Below are 18,749 nucleotides of genomic sequence, written 5' to 3'. Positions count from 1 at the left end.
TCACAAAGCAATACCCAAGCAATATATTTATTTGCACTCAAATGCAGCAGCGTCCACACAGCACTACATCCACACAGATCTCCCCGGCAAAGTTCTTCCTGCTTGCTATTCCCACAAGCTCAGCCCTTAGCTATACATTGTTGCTGCTCTAGTGGCTGATCACCACTAGAGGGAGCTATTACTTCATACAGATTTTTTAAAAGATGTGCTGGAGTGATTTGCTACCTCTTGAGGAACACTTGGAACAGGCAAAGGGGGGGGGGAGGAATTACTCAGCTTAAGACTTGTTAAAGCTGCTAGACTGTAAGCTAACCTACAGATGCAGGTGGGTATGTTGTTATTGGGGTGGTAGCGTTTTCAGAATACAGGAGTGGAATTACATTATTGAATACCCAGTATTTTAACAACTTTGTTGTAATGAGTCTGTAAAGAATACTAGTCATCAAATCCTTCTTTCCCATCTAGCTCTGCACGATAGCCTTCAGTTACTTGGGGAAGTGTCATTCTGAGCTTTCCTTCCTCCCATATTCCGTAATATTTTCTACTCCGAAATCCCCTCTTAACCCAAAAGTCACAGTTACAGGGTCAAAGGACATTAAGGTCTCCATCAAAGAAGGCCTGAAAACAAAGCCTTCACTGAAGCAGGCAAAAGGTAATAATCATGCACAAGAGACAAAGGTGTTTTGAGATGGGTACATGGATGCCCATGTCTAACCCACAACTTTGAAACCAGCAGCGAATACCAAAATCGAAGCCTGAACGGGCTAGTTGGGGGACCCGCAGGCCCTCTAGATGTGCTTGGGCTCAGTTCCCTCCATCTCTGCCTCCTCCCCTGGCCATGCTGCCTGGGGGCTGATGGGAATTGGGAGTCCAAGCACATCTGGGAGGACTGCAGCTCCTCCATCCCTGTGCTAGCTCAACACTGGCCAGAAACCTTTGGGCAAAGCTCCATTCTCTGTAAAGGCTTTTCTCTCCTGATGCAGATCTTCATACAGGGAATCATTCCCATCTCACCAAGAGCTATTTTCACCCAGGAGCCGAAGAAGCTACTAGAAACCTGGTGGGCTTGAGCATGACAGACACAGAGCAAATTTGGCGACGGCAGGCGACACTTTGACCGTCCTTGGTGGTCCCTTCTCCTTGGCAGAGAAAGTGGATGGGCTGGCTTAGTGTTTGCGGAAAACAAGACACTTGTTGTTTGCAGGCATGTCGACCTGGAAGCAGAAAATCTTGAGGTTACTTGAGACACTTGGCAGCCACATTATACGGACGCAGGCACACAGTTCAACCAAAGACACCACTAGGCCTCTTCAGGTGTCTCCCCCTCCAAGCCAGATTCTCATTGCAGGGGGTGGGGAGAGTGAGGGGCACATTCCCTAGAGCCTCTTCCTCCCTTGTACGACTTTCTCCTCTCCTGCAGCTCTCCACATGTTGGGGGCTGCAGTTCTGCACTGGCAAACCTGCCCTGCTCCTGTAGGCAATGACAATAATTCAGTGGTAGGGCATCTTCCTGGCATGCAGAAGCTGCCACACTCAATCCCTGGCATCTCTGGGCAGCCCTGGCACAGAACCCTTTCTGACATTCTGGAGAAGCACTCAAGCGCAGGCAATACAGAACGGGATCTACTAATGGTCTGACTCCATATAAGGCAGTTTCTTAGGCTCTCCATGCAACTCAGAACCCTGGAGGGTCAGGAACCTAAATTGCTTGGAGAGCCCAGCATGTGTGGGGAACCTCTGGAAGAGGCGGTTGTAGGGTGGTGGAACCAGTACAATGATACTGGGTGCCACAATGCAGGGGTGCCACAACAATGCTAAAGAATGGAAGGTGGGGACGTCAAATTTTTGTGCTGCACTGGAATTTAAGAGCCCAAAGTCTGCAACCCCCTTTAGCCATCCAGCTGTTGACGAACTATACAACTCCCACCACCCTTGGCTGTTGGCCATGCTTGCCGGGGCTGATGGGAGTTGTAGTTCAGTAACATCTGGAGGGCCAAAGGTTCCTCACACCTGACCCACAAGAATGTCTAACACACTCTGCTTCAGAACAAGACAAGAAGAGCCCTGCTGGATCAGACTAAAGGCCTATCCAGCCCTGCATTCTCACCATGTCGAACCAGAAGACTGCCAGGAGAACCTCAGCTACATACTCCCTCCAGCTGCTGTTCCCAGCAACTGATTCCCAGTGGAGGGAGAACACAGCCATGGTGTTCTCATAGTGAAGGCACTCGCCAAGAGACAAATTTGCTCCTCCCAAATCGATTTTCAACACGTATTTCCCCCTCCCTCACCCACAGATATCCTGTTGCTATTCGCGGGGGTGTGCTACTCCACACTTCAGTGGTGGGAGAAACCAGCTGGGGAACCCCAAAGGAACTCCCAGGGGAAGAAGGCTCAGAGCCAGGGGGTTGGTGGTGGGATGACAAAGAGTGGTCAGAGGCAGAAGAAGGAGCAAACTGGGAGGAGGTGTGGGAAGATGAAGGGGCAACAGAGTTTGGTGAGCAGGAAGAGGCTGTGGCAGAGAGCAGTCCAGAAGAGGAGACTGGAGAGGAGAGGGGCCAAGAAGCAGAGATGAGTCAGGCTGGTGAAGAAGTCAGGGTGTCACCTGCTCCTGCTGCGACCAGATCCCCTCCCCACTGGTCCCCCAATTGCTTGGGAAGGACCATGGGGAGGAGGAGATTTAGAGAGCTGTGGAAGGCAGGGACCTTCAGTTATTGCAACTGCCTCATTAGGGCAAGATCTGCTGGGAAGAGTTGCTGTGATTATTACGCCTAGCCTCTGAAGCAGAACTTGCTTCCTTGAATAAAGAATTAACTTTACTGATGTCGTGTGACTTATGCTCCTGACACTCATCCTTGACAGGTGCCCATCTTCCCAGATCCTTGAGCCACGCTAGACAGAGCTAATAGGAGCCAAACAACAGTTGTGGGGCAGCACACTCCCCCTTCCCCCAAACCTATTCTTTAGGTTCCTATGACCACCTACCATCCTCTCCAACCACATCCTATTGATCTCAGCAAGCTGCTGCAGCAAAGCCGTGTCCCGGAGGCCCCAGGCTGGATTTCTGTGGTTGGGAGTGGAGGGGAGAAGAAAGAGAGAGAATGAAGTCTATCACTGTATTCAAGAGGTGCTTCCATACAGAGAGCAACACTGCTGCCTCCACATGAGGGTTTCCTACCCACCCATGTCAGAATCCTGCTTGAGGTGATGCCTACAATGGCTTAACAATCACTCCCTCTTCCCAGGGAATTCTGGGAATTGTAGCTCTGTGTGTGTGGCTAACGATGGCCTGAATTGAGCCATGTCTGTGCCTTATATGCCAAGCAGTGTTATACCGCTTTAGCAGTCATGACTTCCCCAAGTGTGGCCAGGAGACCCCGATTTCCCTCACACAGCTACAGTTGTCAAGAGTGGTGTAACTGTCAATCCCTCTTCCCCAGGAACTCTGGGAACTGTAGTTCTGTGAGGGGAATGGGGGCCTCCTAACAATGCTCAATGAATTACAATCTTGAGGATGCTTAGTGGTAAGCCATGACTGTTTAAAGTGGTATAAGAGTGCTTTGAATGGATGGTGCAGATGTCAACCAAGTAAAACTCAGGAGTAGAGCCACACTACTCTTCCTTATTTTATATACTGCTCAATCAAAAATAAATAAATCTCTAAGCCATTTGCATTTGTTGTTGTTTAGTCGTTTAGTCGTGTCCGACTCTTCGTGACCCCATGGACCAGAGCACGCCAGGCACTCCTGTCTTGCACTGCCTCCCGCAGTTTGGTCAAACGCATGCTGGTAGCTTCATTTATATCATTTGCATAAAATGGTATAAAATAAACATTTAAAAATAGCAAAGATAACCCCAAAACCCAGAGACTTGAGAAACAGTAGACATAAATAAAACCACCCAAATATACATAAAAAACCAACAGATCTTTGAACCTGATAAAATTACGTGTCTGGCTAGACTTGCTAAAACAAAAACAGAAAGGGGTTCTTGTTGGGGTTTTTTACCAAGCATCAGCCATAGTGCTTAATATCAGCAGGCAGGGAGTTCCTAACGATACCTACTGCCATGCTGAAAGTGAAGATTCCTTGCAGTTGCAGAATGAACATTATGCAGGACTTTTGAAAGTGCCTTTTCTACAGATGGAAACGGCTGAAAGGGCGCAGTAGTTCCAAAGCTGCTGAGGGCTTTATATGTTACGAGTAACTCCTCTGATTTGGCCTAGCTCCTCCTTACCTCTGCCTCAAGTAGCAATCAAAGTCCACGTTGCTCTGTGGGTAGATGCAGCCATTCACAGCATAAGGCTTGGTGTGGAATCAGGCAGGGGAAAAACACACCAAACAGTTTAAGACAAAGTGGTATCAAACAATCAAATATTATTTTTTAAAAAAATGTTGTTTTATTAAAAAAATCAAATAATGTGTGCCACCCCTTAACTCAGAACTGGCGGGGGGGATCTAAAAATTGAGACAGCTAAATTCCTCTTAACAAAGCTTTCAGAAATTATGGAGGGCTTAGATTACAGAAAGCTTTAAAACAAAACAAAACAGCAACCATCAGCCCTGTTACCTCAAAGTTGCCAGTGTGAGAAAATGCACCTTGGATTTTCTGCAGAGCCAAGGCTTGCCACTAGGGGGGGACATGGCCTACTGTTGGCAACGAATGCGACCAACTTCCAAAAAAACCCCCAAACCCGAGACCAAAGCAAAACATTGCATACACAGAAACACTAGGCTGTTGCAAAGGATAAACCTGAAGCCCTCAAGAGGTGGTTAATGCAGCTGCCCTCAATCTTAGCCAGAGTGACCAATGGCCAAGGATGTTGGGAGTTGTGGTCCAGTTACATCTGGAGTGACACAGGTTCTGTACCACCACCAGAGGCCCAAGAACAGCAGCTTTGCATTCCCGTTACTTTAGAGCAGCCTTCCCTGAGCTGGTGCCATTCAGATGTTTCAGCCTACAATTTATACTCCAAAACATCTGGAGGTTGCCAGCTTGAGAGAAGGCTGTTCTGAGGAGACACAACATAAAGGAGTTCAGGGTCCTTGTACCATCACGCCTAGGGTCAAAACTACATGTGGCATTAAAAGCATCTTTGGGGAAAAGAATAATCAAGAGTTTTTAAAGAGAAGTAAATATAATTTCTCCCACTCCTCTTTAAGTCATGAGAAAAATCCTTCCTCTGCTGCTACTTGCAAATGGAAGGACATTTCCCAGCGCATTATCTGTATGTACTGTATTTTTAGCTCTATAGGACGCACCTTGTTTTAGAGGGGGAGAACAAGAAGAAGAAAAATCTCCCCCTCTCTGCTCAGCGCCCCTTCAGAGAAGCGGCAGGAGAAATGGAGCCCCTTCCATTTCTCCTCCCGCTTGGCTGAAGGGGCGCTGAGCAGCTCTCCCTCTCTGCTGAAGCCAGGAGAGTCTTGCTCACCTGGCTTCAGCAAAAGGAACCTGAAGCCTGCAGAGCACAGCAGGAACTTGCGCTGTGCTCCGCAGGCTTCAGGCGGCTATCCCTGAAGCCTCCAGAGCGAGAGGGGTCAGTGCGCACCGACCCCTCTCGCTCTCCAGGCTTCAGCGAAATCAACACGAAGCCTCCAGAGCGCGGAAGGAGCGCTCCCTCTGCATTTTGGAGGCTTCACGTTGCTATCGCTGAAGCCAAGGAGCCTGCATTCGCTTTATAGGACGCACACACATTTCCCCTCAATTTTTGGAGGGGGAAAAGTGCGTCCTATAGAGCGAAAAATATGGTATGTATGTAGCCAAATTCATGCAACAGACGGAGAATTTAGCAAGTTGGGAAGAACTGCAAGTTTTGCACAATGTTTTTTGTTTTCTTTAACTGCTGGCTGGAGCTGACGGGAGTTGTAGTCCAAAATATCTAGAGGCCACCTACTTGACAAAGGCTGCTTCAGCAAAAGCAGCATCTAGATTACAAGGATCCTGACTGACAGCTTACCCCGTATGTGACCATCACCGCTTTAGGCTTTAACAGCTTTCCTGCTCCTCTGAACAAACCCTGTGGTTGTGGGCGGGGGGGGGGGTCAGGGAATAATTAAACAAAATGCAAAGGAAATAGGTTAACAAGCACATTTGGAAAGAGCGGATTTCATGAGAATCACAAAGCGTTTGCAGGATATGTACAAAAATTAGCAAGAAAGTGGCAACTGATCTTTCCAGTAGGATCTTTCCTGTGTATCTAAATTCTATTTCTTGCAGATTCCTTACGGAACAGTAAAAGAACAGAGTGTAAGTTTTGCAAAATTGTGGTTGGTTTCCAGAGCAAGAGGCACCTTAGACTACCTCCTCTCCGTAGATGCAGTTGGTCAACAATGGTGAGGGAAATGGACTCTACGTAGACTCAGGGGTGCTTCCTTTAAGCATGTGCAGAGTACATTTCTCTCACTGTTGCATCAGTTTATTTGTAGGAATGCACGCAGGTCCTGCTTTCTGAACATTCAACGTGTGAAAATTCACTTATCCAAGCACAGTGAATTAGTACTCAAACCTTACTATACGCACCACAGATTCAGATATTGAAACAAAACCTTTATTTTTTATTTCCTTGTTTGCCTTTTACAGGTTGGCTGAGGAGCAGAGGGAAGAAGGGAGGGAGAGCGATTGGACAAAATCAGAGAGCATGCTTTTAATATTTTTTGCTTTCGGGGGTCAAAATTCTGTGGTCAGGAACACATTATAAATTTCCCCACAGGAATCAATGGAAATTATCAACTCATTATGCAAACACTCTCATAACTAATAATTTCTAGGGAATGCATTGTTTTCGGTAAGCGAGACCTGCGTGTACTTCTAACCTGCCAAATCATCGAAAAAGGTCTCATGGCAGTGTAATAATAAATTTGTTAAACCTCCATAAAATTACAAAATCATAAGATACAGGAGATATGACCAACACTGAATCAAATTAATTCTCTAAAATCACTTGGGAAAACAGAAGCATTTTCTGCAGGCAGCAAAATATCAGAAGTGTTAGTGTTGGTCTGATTTCAAAGGGAATGGCATCCCAAAGGCCTGGTGCTGCTATACTAAAAGCCTCAGCTGGCCATATGGTGCACCACTTGGTGTATAAGCAACTGGGAGGAACACACTAGATTTCTCCTATTGGTGATGCCGGTTCCCTAAACAGCCCAGGAAAGGTTGTTAGCTAGAAGGACATTCAACCAAGAACCACAAGATGGCGCTTGCATTAGCTACACAGAGACCACTCAAGTCCAAAAGCAAGGAAAGTGTAACTGCCTTCATTGCAACTCACTGATGGGAGGCTGGAGAAGGCGCATCCAATCAAGGCAGCAGCAGAGACTAAGGGTTAAAGCCTCCAACTCAACCTTCTCCCAATCCAGCTCACTCTCCTCTCTTTGCAACGACTATTTGTTTTTGAAAAATCTTGAATGCCATAGCTGATCATTTGGGCTGCAAAAAGTCCAGGAGTTGGTAGGAACTCTTGAAGATTAAGCAGAAATACAAAAACAAAAGTGGGAACTGATAGGACTAATACCCTTAACTCCACGGAACACACTCCCTGTTCCATTATTCCAATGAGAAAACTAAGGTTTGTCTCCTTCCTTCCGGTTTTTGTTTGGGCCTTTAACATGCAGCCTGCTGAAGAACCCAAACAAACCTGAAAGCTTCCTTTCTCTCACAGACCATTTGATATAAAGGGATTACTCTACTGTTATGTTGGCTTTCATCCCCTCCCAAACGGATCATTTGAGCATATTCCGAGAATTTTCAAATCGACCATCTAAATCAGGGGTAGTCAACCCTTTTATACCTACGGCCCACCAACGCATCTTTCTTGATGGTAAAATTTCCTTACCGCCCACCAGTGCTCGATGGAAGGAGGATTCAGCTGGTGCCGTAGAACCTCCTACTGCCCACCTAGAATCCTGAAACACCCACTAGTGGGCAGTAGGGACCAGGTTGACAATCCCTGGTCTAAATGGATGTTGCTTCATTTAAAAGCAGATTGTTAAAATCTTATATTTGGGGGGGGGGGATTATGTGCCACCGTTCTTGGTGCTGTCTATGATTATATGAACAAGGCTTGGTAACATAAGTAACTAGAGACTACAAGGTTCTGCTGCTAGCACACAGCTAAACATGCATCTACTACTACTTATTACACACTTAGTGACTTTAAAAGGAATTAAAAATCACTTTTTTTCTTCCAGTTTATAAGCATTTCCTGACTTAATGGCCTGTTGTTGCTTACCAGTAGAAACCAGTTAAGGAGCTACTTAGGTATAATTTGGACCTACTGCCAGGAAGCTTCTAAGATGTCAAATCAAAACAGTTAGTGTCATCTTTCCCCAACCTCCAGAATTGGATTTAGGGTTGTGCAGGCGCTTCACCTGTAGGGCATTGAGCCAAGGGGCCATAAAATTAAGAAGATCCATACTTGAGAAGATCCAATTGGCCCCTGCCAACCTGATACCCGCTTCCAAATGTGGCTGGACCACAACTCCCACCACCCCTGGCCAGTCAAGTGGCAATGCTGGATGGGGCTGATGGGAGTTGGGAGTTCAGCAGCATTTGGAGAGCCAGGGTTGGGCTAGGTTCTTGGTCCAGCAAGCATTTGGCTCAGGTGGTGCCTGGCAGTCTGATTCTATTGGTGGGCGGGTTCAAAGGCAAAGGTGGGTGGAGTCATTAATGTAAATTTTACCTTTGTACAGCTGACTACTTTTTTCATTCACACACCCCTTTCTCTCCCTTGATCAGGCAGGCAAAAGGCATTATCCAAATTACCCTGATAGAAATGGGCAGAAAAAAGTTCCCTGTTCCCACTATATGCACTTACGTGGGAGTAAGAGGTGAAGACACTCCTTTTTACCTTCCGGCACCCTAGATGGATATTTTAGGGCCTTACCTTATTCCTGTGATTGTGTTTTAAACTTTTTAAATAAATTGCTTTCTTTTGCCACATATAACATCACAAACTTAAAAGAGATACAGAAATGAACAATGGCTTGCCTGTTTGGTGTCATATGGTCCACAACTTTAAAAAGAAAATGATACAGTGCGGACAAATGGTTATTGCAGAGACATAAATCCAATGCTAAAAATAACATTATGATTCCATGGAAGCGCAACGGAGCAGTCGTTAATAAGTCCTGGGATGCAATCAAATTCACATAAAATCATACTTTGCAAGAACTTTCCGGCCACAAGTTTGCCTTTTGACGTAAGTTAGGTATTATCACCCTGTAGCACCACATTTCAAACTGTTTTTAGCATGGTGTTTCTGTTGTTCTAACCCGCCCTGGCACCTTAGGGTGAAGGTTGGGTAAATAAATCAGAATAATATGAAGTCCCATTCAGCTAAGTGGGCTTGACTTCCCAGCAGACACAGTACAGGCTTTCACTGCCAAGCGGGCTGACAGGAGCGCGGCCTCACCTCCGTGCAGCTCATGTCCGAGATATGAATCATGTTGATGTTGACAATGAGGTCCAGAGAGTCCGGGCGCAAGCCGCCCCACGTCTCCCAGCTGCGCGATGCATCCAAGTAAATGGGTGGTTTGACATTCGGGAGGCGGTACGCCCTGATAAATTCAGAAATGCTAGAAAGAGAAGGAAGAGAGCCAGACTGCAGATGGGGCAAGGGTCAACGGTAGAGCCGGCACCAGCAGTTTGCTCTCAGTAGGGACAGGGGTGCCATCAGGGTGGGAGACCCCACCCTCAGGGCCCTTTTTTTAGGAAGCCTGTGGGTCATTTCCCTCCTATGCACAATTTATGCAGGTTTAATTGATTAATTGGAAGGGTTCTTCTGAACTCTTCAGCAGCTTTGCTTGTAACACAACCACCCTCAGGGCCCTTCTCAGCAGGAGAGCCTCCAGGCAAAGCAGAGGTGGATGATCTCATGTATGAGATGTCTATTGTCATTTACAGAGGAGGCCTTGCACAAGTCCATTAACTGCACAGTCTGAATGTGGGAACACAGGAAGCAACTTTTGGTCCACCAAGCTCAGTATTTTCTACAAAGGTTGGCAGCAGCTCTTTGGGGGTTTCATGCAGCCCTACCTGGAGATGCCGGGGACTGAACCTGGAGCCTTCTGCATGCAGGGCAAATAATCCTGCCACTGAGCTAAAGGCCCATTCCTAAAATGGCTTCATTGCACCACCGAACCAACCAGTTGAAAGCATAAAGCAAATCCAGCTGATAAATGAAGTGCAAAGGAGGTTGGTTGTGTTACAAGCAAAGCTGCAAACCAATTAGCAAAGCAATTGCTAATTACACAAGTGATGTAATATTAAGGTAAAGATAAAGGGACCCCTGACCATTAGGTCCAGTCGTGGCCGACTCTGGGGTTGCGGCGCTCATCTCGCTTTATTGGCCGAGGGAGCCGGTGTACAGCTTCCGGGTCATGTGGCCAGCATGACTAAGCTGCTTCTGGCGAAGCAGAGCAGCGCACGGAAACGCCGTTTACCTTCCTGCTGGAGCGGTACCTATTTATCTACTTGCACTTGATGTGCTTTCAAACTGCTAGGTTGGCAGGAGCAGGGACCGAGCAACGGGAGCTCACCCCGTCGTGGGGATTCAAACTGCCGACCTTCTGATCAGCAAGTCCTAGGCTCTGTGGTTTAACCCACAGCGCCACCCGCATCCCAATGTAATATTAAAGGTAAAGGTACCCCTGCCCGTACGGGCCAGTCATGTCCGATTCTAGGGTTGCGTGCTCATCTCGCTCAAGAGGCCGGGAGCTGGCGCTGTCTGAAGACACTTCTGGGTCACGTGGCCAGCGTGACGCAGCTGCATCTGGCAAGCCAGCACCAGCACCGCACACGGAAACGCCGTTTACCTTCCTGCTAGAAAGCAGTCCCTATTTATCTACTTGCACTTAGGGGTGCTTTCGAACTGCTAGGTGGGCAGGAGCTGGGACCGAACAACGGGAGCTCACCCCGCCGCGGGGATTCGAACCGCCGACCTTTCGATCAGCAAGTCCTAGGCTCTGTGGTTTAACCCACAGCGCCACCCACGTCCCATGATGTAATATTAGTTTGGTACTAATTTCAAAGAATTATAGGCCTAACACTAAACTATGGTCTGCGCCATCCCCTAAACTAGGGGCTCTGACTTCAGCCATGCGTGGTATACTTTCCTCCCCAGCCCCCCCTGCCCCAAGGATTCTTGTAATATGTTTCAGATTTGCAAAACCAGAATGACAACTGAGATTTGCTGAAGAGTTAACGTGTAACAGAGCAGTGCTCAGTGATCCTGTGTTTAGAGGCATAGGAGGTGCTTTGCTGGACGTGGTCAAGGTCCATTGAGACCAGCCTTCGTAGCAAGAATCAGAGCAACCAACTAACCATGAAGCTGGCCAATCATTATGGACAAGCTCACTTTCAAGTACAATTTAAGGGACACTTTTTAACTACTGCTTTACATTAATTTGCCCAACCTCAACTGTCACCTAGGAACAGCCATTCCACCAGGCTTTCGGATTTGCTTCCACCCCTGCTGGTCATTTTTAGAACAGCAGCTTCAAAAGCTGGAGCTTGAGTTTGCTTTTTTCCTCCTCCTTCCCCACTCTTTTTTCATTGCGTGTTATCTCTTTTTTGGTATCTGGTTTTTTTTTTGTTTTTTTTTTGTAAACCTGAAGTAGAAAAAGAAAGAAACCTTCAAGATGCTCTTTCGGTTAAAGACCAGTTAAAGATGCTTAGAAGAAGAAGAAGAAAACAAGCAAACAAATACAATAGCGCTCACTACACGGCGTTGTCTTTAAAGGCAGCTCAAAAACACCATTTGGTACAGAACACAGCTGCCAGGGTGCTGGTAGGAGCTAGAGACCAGACTTATTATGCCAATCCTGTATCGCTTACATTGGGTGCCAGTTTGTTTCCAGGTTCGGTTTTAAGGCACCTTTAATTTAAATCCCTTTAAATAAATACAAATGAAATATTTTATACTGACCGCAGCCCTAAAACCATTAATTTCCAGCATTAGTCTTACAGGTGGGCACAGGCTAATAAGAGATGTATTTCTTAACTATTGTCTATAATGCAGAGAAGATTCTGTACGTCCATTCTGCGGGGTGGGGGAGCGACAGAGAAAGAGAGAGACCGGAAAGCCATCGTGCCATCCTCTTATGGATGCAATAACTTCACCATGGGTGGGGAACTTCTCTCTGCAGACTGATCCCTTTTCCCCTAGCCAAGCCCACCTGCTGTCAATCTGCTGGTGTCATTGGGTGACGTCAGCTCATGGGCGGGGTAGTGGTGGCAGTGGGGCTCAGTCCCGCTGGGCACGGCTGCTTCGCCAGTGTGTTTCCTGCACGGAACTCACTGGCAGAGCAGACTCCCGCCCCCGCGAGCCAGCTGTGGAAAGTGGGTGGGAGGAGCAACACCCACCACCTACCAGCCACATGGCATAGTCCGTGCATTCAATGTATATGGTGCACATGAGGCCTGAAGCGTGTCAAGAACACGTTTCAGACGAGACCCAGGATGCAGGGGGGGGGTCTTCCTCGTGTCCAGACTGGACCGGCGGGGAATCCCGTGCAAGTCCACTCCGACGATCCATCCGACCAGCCTCCCAGGTCCGCCCCAGCAGCGAGGCTCCCACGCCTCGCCTTACCTCTCGATGCACTTCGGATCCACATCCGAGGGCTGCCAAACCACGTTGGGCATCATTTGGGCAAAGTGGGCCGCGTGCTGCCCGGAGCCTGAAGCCACTTCCAGCACCTGGACTTGCGGCTGGCAGGGGTTCACGTAGTCCCGGAGGACCCTCAGGATAGGCTCCTTGTTCCTCTCCCCCGCCGCTGCTACGAACGCGGCACTCATCCTGCAAAAGAGGAGTGAGGGGGTCCTTGGAAGGGACTTGCCGCTTGCAGAGCAGAAGGAGAGCCGCAGGGCGCCTTGCAACAGTTTGGCTGCAGGATCCGCTTGGGTGCCCCTTGCAAGCAGCCTGCAAGGACTTTCCTGCTCGTCCTCTAGGTCTACCTTTAAGGAGGCTCGCACCCCCGCACCCAAGGATTGCAGGCTGGGAATTTTGTCCTCCGAGCTGCTGGGAGGGAGGGAGGGAAGGAGATCGAGGAAGTTAAATGAAGCCACAAAGCAAAAGACTACGATTCCCAGAATGCAGCGCGGAGGGGGGGGAAGCGTGGCTATTGGTTCCACTTCTGCCCCTCCTCCTGGTAGAGATGGTTTTGCAAGCGGGTGCTTGGAAAGTCCGGAAACCAGGTTTATGGAGGGATCGTGATTTTCAAACGATAGGAAGCGCGGGCTTCTTGAATGCGTGTTTGGACTTAGCAAATAAACCCTAGTAAGTGCCCGCGCTGCTAGTAAGTGCCTACTTCCTAGTAAGTGCCTGCGCTGCTGTAGCTAATTCATGCCTTACAGGTTCCTTTGAAATTTCGGCTGCAAAAAAGAAACGGGATATTTCAAGGTGCTAGTCCGCAGGGCTCCTTATTCCTTTTTGCTGCAGTAGCCGGTGAACTGGTGTACTCCTCTGAGACATTGTTGTTAATAATAAAAACAATTCGTATTATTATTATTATTATGTTTTCTTGTGGTGAAAGACTTCATATTCACACTCTAAATTATAATCCAACAACCCTGTAATATAGGTTTGTATTATCCTTTACAAATACTCTACAGAATTAAACTGTATTGGAAAACAGGTTATTCTGGATGTAATGAATGGGGGTGAGCCCTGAATACAGATAGCTTTTTCCCGTTCGTGTATAATCGAAAGTAATGCCCTTCTTCTGGGTTTAAGTGGGGGCTCTTCCCAGCTAAATATGCACGTAGAATTACAGCTTTAAACTCATGGAGCGGATATAGACGCAAAGCAGCCGCGTGACACAAAGGAGGAGAAGCGAGAAACTGTTATCACGAGTTTGTGCATGCAAATATTACATACGTATAGTGTTTGCGAAGTAAAACGAAACCAAAAATGAAAAAAAATCCTGCGCCGCCCGGGAATCGAACCCGGGTCGCAAGAATGGGAATCTTGCATGATACCACTACACCAGCGGCGCGGTTAGGAAATTTGTGCTCTGGGGGTTCCTATCAAGCCGTAAGAGGGAGCCACCTATAGGTACGCAATGGTAAGCATCCTGTAATTTTCCCGTTAGTTTCGTGAAAAAATAACATGCTCCTGACTTTTCAGTGGTTTTTTTATTTTATACCAAAAAAAAGGGCAAGTGACAAAATGTAACTTTTTTTCTGAGTTTGCAAACATTTAAAACTTACTTTGTTAATGCCAATGTAGATAAAGTACATCTTTATTAAACCCCATATTTTGCAGGGGGGAGGACTGTGGATGGAAGTTATGTCAGACTTGTTGTTATACCCATTTTGCTGAAGGGACCATCCTGGAATGTATTAGTATTTTTATTAAAGATCTGTATCCCTTCCTTCCTCCCAAAGGAGCCCAGGGCAGCAAAACAACACAGCTTAAAATAATACATACTTTAAACAATTCAAACTCTCCTAAACTTTTAAAAACTATTATGTTGTTAGCTGTTGTGGCTAATGTCATAGGCCAGTGGTTTTCAAACTTTCTTTTTCTGGGCCACAGTTTCGGAATAAAAAATTGCTTGCATCACGCCAAATATTTTATCGGTAAGAAATACACTGGAAAATAAAAAGAAACAACTAGCAGTGCTTGAGAACACAGAGCACAACTATTTTATAATTTGATCATGAGGCACCCAGAAAGTATAAAACAATTCAGCTACATAAGAAATGAATTATTCCCAAAATATAGTTATAAATGAGCCTCTTACATATGTACCTTACAAACTGAGAGATGTGAGCTTGCTTTTTCCACTAACCTCATTTATATTGGGTCTGAATTGAGACAAACAAGCTCTCATCTCATCAACACAAATAATACTTTCTCTTTTCTGATCTTTAAAATTTGTCAGAGTTGAAAATCCCAGTTCACAGCAATATGCTGTGGAGAACCATAGAAGATCAGCCAACGCTCTTGAAGAGAGGTGCAGATAATGTTTCTGATGGTATATCCAAAAAGATTTATTTTGAAACTATAGGATAGTACATTGAAATATTTAAATGTTTCTTTGATTGTCCTTGAATCTTCCTGCCACAGTTGCCATCCTCTCCTGCCATAATAATAATAATAATAATAATAATAATAATAATAATAATAATAATAATAATAATAATAATAATAATTTATTTATACCCCGCCCATCTGGCTGGGTCCCCCCAGCCACTCTGGACGGCTTCCAACAAAACACTAAAATACAATAATCTATTAAACATTAAAAGCTTCTCTAAACAGGGCTGCCTTCAGATGTCTTCCAAAAATCTGGTAGTTGTTTTCCTCTTTGACATCTGGTGGGAGGGCGTTCCACAGGGCGGGTGCCACAACTGAGAAGGCCCTCTGCCCGGTTCCCTGTAGCTTGGCTTCTTGCAGCTAGGGAACCACCAGAAGGCCCTCGGCGCTGGACCTCAGTGTCCAGGCAGAACATCCTTTGAGAACCACTGTCCTATGCACTTGGCTTCAAACACCAGCAGTGGGAGAGCACTGGAGCCAGAGTGAAAACTAATGTGTGCACAGCCATAATATCTCAACTGGACAACACTGTGGCTTAGAAGATTGTCGCCTATAATGTAGGACACTTGTTTGTGTCCCTCAGCTCCCAGAAGGGTGGAACTCTTGGATTAATTTTGCATCCATATGAATAGGGGGCCCAATACATAAGAAAGATGATCTGCCCACAACTTACGAAAGCTTCCGCATACCTTGGGATAATCTGTAAACTGTTTTCACCTATGGCCCAGACATTGGTAAATCTAGCTCTGAATCCACTTCATTCATGTAAACAAGCTCAGCTTCCAGAAGGACATGGACCTTGGAACATTTCCAGCTACTGGTGCAATTACCGTATTTTTCGCTCTATAACACGCACCAGACCATAACACGCATGTAGTTTTTAGAGGAGGAAAATCCGTAGGCATGCCACCCGTAGGCATTTCCTCCATAACACGCACAGACATTTCCCCTTACTTTTTAGGAGGAAAAAAGTGAGTGTTATGGTGCAAAAAATACGGTATATAATTTTTAAAGCACCACCAACATTGCTCTCTGATGTGAATCCAGCAGACCCTCAAAAATCCATGCTGTAAGAATTGGTGTTTCATGAGAATTAGGGTGCTAATGACACACACCCCTGTTGTCATTATGAAATGTTGATGGGTACGTACTGGGATTTCCCTTTCCCCCAGTTGCTCAAGGGCCAGACTAGACATCTTTGCGTCAAAATGCAAGTTCCCATTTCCATTTCTTCCACATCCAGCGGGCTCCCATGGCTAGAGTTTGAAGCCACATTCACACAAACTTAGCCACAATCCATATTGATCCTGTAGATTCTTGACAAATACTGCTGTCTTTTTCTCAAACCAGCTCCAATCCGGTTAGAAAAGCAAATGCAGGGTAATATGAACATTTGAGCCAGCTGCCTGGCACAATGCATGTTTAGCTGAATAGGTATGCAAAGATGATAGCTTCGGGGATAGATTTGGGGGGGGGGGGAGCTGTAGGGGCAGGGAAACCAAAAAGGCCATCCTTCTCAGTAGAAGACCTCCTCAGCTGCTTTCTGATGAGATGAAACTTTGTGCAAATGTGGCTTGAAACACAGCTGCAAGAAGGGATGACAATGAGATAGCTCAGTCAGTAGAATATGAGATTCTAAATCTCTGGGTTGTGGGTTTGCTAAAAATTGCTGCATTGTGTGTGTGGGGGGGTGTCCCTTCCAGCTCTATAATTCTATGGCTCTAGGACTTTGCTGTGTCTTAAGTCCAGGGCCATCTTTAGTAGATGCAGCGCCAGGGTGCAAATATCTGCCCAGCGCCCCCAAATTACCACAGATAGTGGGGGGGGGGCGGCTGCGCACTGCCAGCCATGGGGGGTTGCAGCTTCCATCCTAAGCCTCTGCAGGGATCGCTTTCCTCCCGTGGAGGCTTGGGAGGCAAGCTGCATGCCCGCCAGCCATATGGTTGACGGGGCGCAGCTGGCGGGCATGCAGGTAAAGGGGAGGCCGCCGGCAAAGCTGCGCAGTCTCCCACTCATTGTGGCGCCCCTGAGAGACCAGCACCCTGGCGCAACACACCACTAAGCCCTATGGGAAAGATGGCTCTGCTTAAGTCACTAATGTGGACATAACCTAACATGCAGCTTTTGTTATATTATTATTAGGATTGTAGCAGGAAGGGAGGTGAAACTTCTGCAGTTTCAAGGGGGAAACCACCCTTTTAAAAAAACTGCCACTTGTTCTTGAGTGGGTGTGTAGGGGAGTCACTGCATCTCGGCCAAATTGGGGGGGGGGGGCACTTCTTCTCAATGCAAAATACTGTGCCAGTTTCAGAAGAGTTTCCTCAGCACTGCAGGAGGGGAAGAAAGGCTTAAAATCCCACTACATATGGTCTTGTGAATTACCAGCCCTTCCCAGCTGTCGCAATCTACATTTTAAATATATATTACTAATTAATTAGTTAATTAAAAAACTGCTTGTTAGGTGCAAAGAGGCACCCATCTTATTTAACTTCTTCTGTAGTTTGGCACCGAGTGCTCGTTAGGTAGGCTGGATTTGAATAGTAGTAGTCAATTGACTAGAGGGCATGTAATGCAACAGCGGGAGGAAAGCAGCACCTTTCACCTACAAACAGACAAAGTCACCCTTGCAACGTTGCCGACCTTTGGCTAGCTAGAGCAGGAATTCCCAAGGTCATCTCTGAACTTGGCTCACCTTGGAGCACATGGAGAAAGGTGAAGGCATGGCAGAGCCCGCTGGCTTTCCCATGAAGCACTTCTCTTAATATACATAGGAATATAAGAAGATGCATGATACTGGCTGAGTCATACTATTGGTCCATCAAGCTCAGTATTGTCCACACTGACTGGCAGCAGCTTTCTGGAATTTCAGGCAGGGTTCTCTTTCCCAGCCATACCCCAGAGATGTGGGGGCCTGAACCTGGGACCTTCTGCACACAGAAGCAGCTGCTCCGACAGTGAGCATCTGCCATCCTTTTTGAAGGATCTCAGACTGCAGGAAACAGCAGCACCAAAGACTAATAGGTTTTATTTCCAGCTTTGGTGAGAGTAGAATCCTCTTCAGCAGAAGCGCCTTTGGCAGAAAATGCAGGAGGGGGGAAATCATATTTTGATGAAGCATTGAATTTGATTATTTGTGTTTTTCCTTTCATTTATGAATTGCTTTCTACAAAACATCACGAAGCAGTTTTACAATAAAACTGCAAAACCATAAAGCAAGTTCATGTATCAAAACAATGAAAATGATTTCACGTATTCACAGAGTGGGATAGAAAATTTCACTTCAAAGGCTTGCTGGAGGGGAAGGTATTAAACAGGCATCAGACAGCAGAGACTGCACTTGTCTGGTATATAATGGGAGGCAATTCCAAAGATATGTTCTCCCGCACTAAAAGCTGATTCCTATATCATAGGCAAGGTATCTCCTAATGAGATGATGTCTGCAGAATGCTCTCTCCTGTAGAGCACAGTGATAAGCTGGCTATATTTTGTTAAATTTATATGCTGCTTTTTGGCCCAAAGACTCCCCAAACAGTAAACTGGTGGTGTAGCAGGAGAGGATGGTGTGGCAGGAAGATTCAAGGACACTCAAAGAAACATTTAAACATTCCAGTGTAATATTGTATACTATAGTATCAATTGCTTTTTTTATTTGCAGAATATGGATATTTTCAAAATGACAACAAGAACGTCAAGTGATCACAACTAGGAT

The 18,749-nt window shown here is 46.4% G+C and overlaps 1 protein-coding gene across 1 annotated transcript; it reads right to left on the bottom strand.

Moving 5' to 3' along the window:
• Nucleotides 1-11: 11 nt before the first annotated feature.
• METTL26 (methyltransferase like 26) lies at nt 12-13,053 on the bottom strand. Its single transcript, XM_083473905.1, has 7 exons — nt 12,935-13,053; nt 12,590-12,895; nt 9,413-9,575; nt 5,957-6,016; nt 4,237-4,304; nt 2,986-3,064; nt 12-1,214 (listed from the first exon to the last, which is right to left on the bottom strand). The coding sequence occupies exons 2-7, from the start codon at nt 12,793-12,795 to the stop codon at nt 1,167-1,169; spliced, it is 624 nt and encodes a 207-aa protein (XP_083330031.1). The 5' UTR covers nt 12,796-12,895; nt 12,935-13,053; the 3' UTR covers nt 12-1,166.
• Nucleotides 13,054-18,749: the final 5,696 nt, after the last annotated feature.

This window comes from Podarcis liolepis (assembly GCF_965112155.1).
Source record: "Podarcis liolepis genome assembly, chromosome: 14".
In the NCBI taxonomy this organism is placed as follows: Eukaryota; Metazoa; Chordata; class Lepidosauria; order Squamata; family Lacertidae; genus Podarcis; species Podarcis liolepis.
The sequence above is the reverse complement of the archived record's forward strand: the minus strand, read 5'-3'. Positions and strand labels throughout refer to the sequence as shown.

Coding starts and splice junctions, on each gene's coding strand:
- METTL26 (XM_083473905.1), bottom strand. CDS start 12,795: ATGAGTGCCGCGTTCGTAGCAGCGGCGGGGGAGAGGAACAAGGAGCCT. Junction 6,017..9,412: donor CGGACATGAGCTGCACGGAG/GTGAGGCCGCGC, acceptor CCACAACCACAG/GGTTTGTTCAGAGGAGCAGG. Junction 4,305..5,956: donor CGGTGATGGTCACATACGGG/GTAAGCTGTCAG, acceptor TTCCACACCAAG/CCTTATGCTGTGAATGGCTG.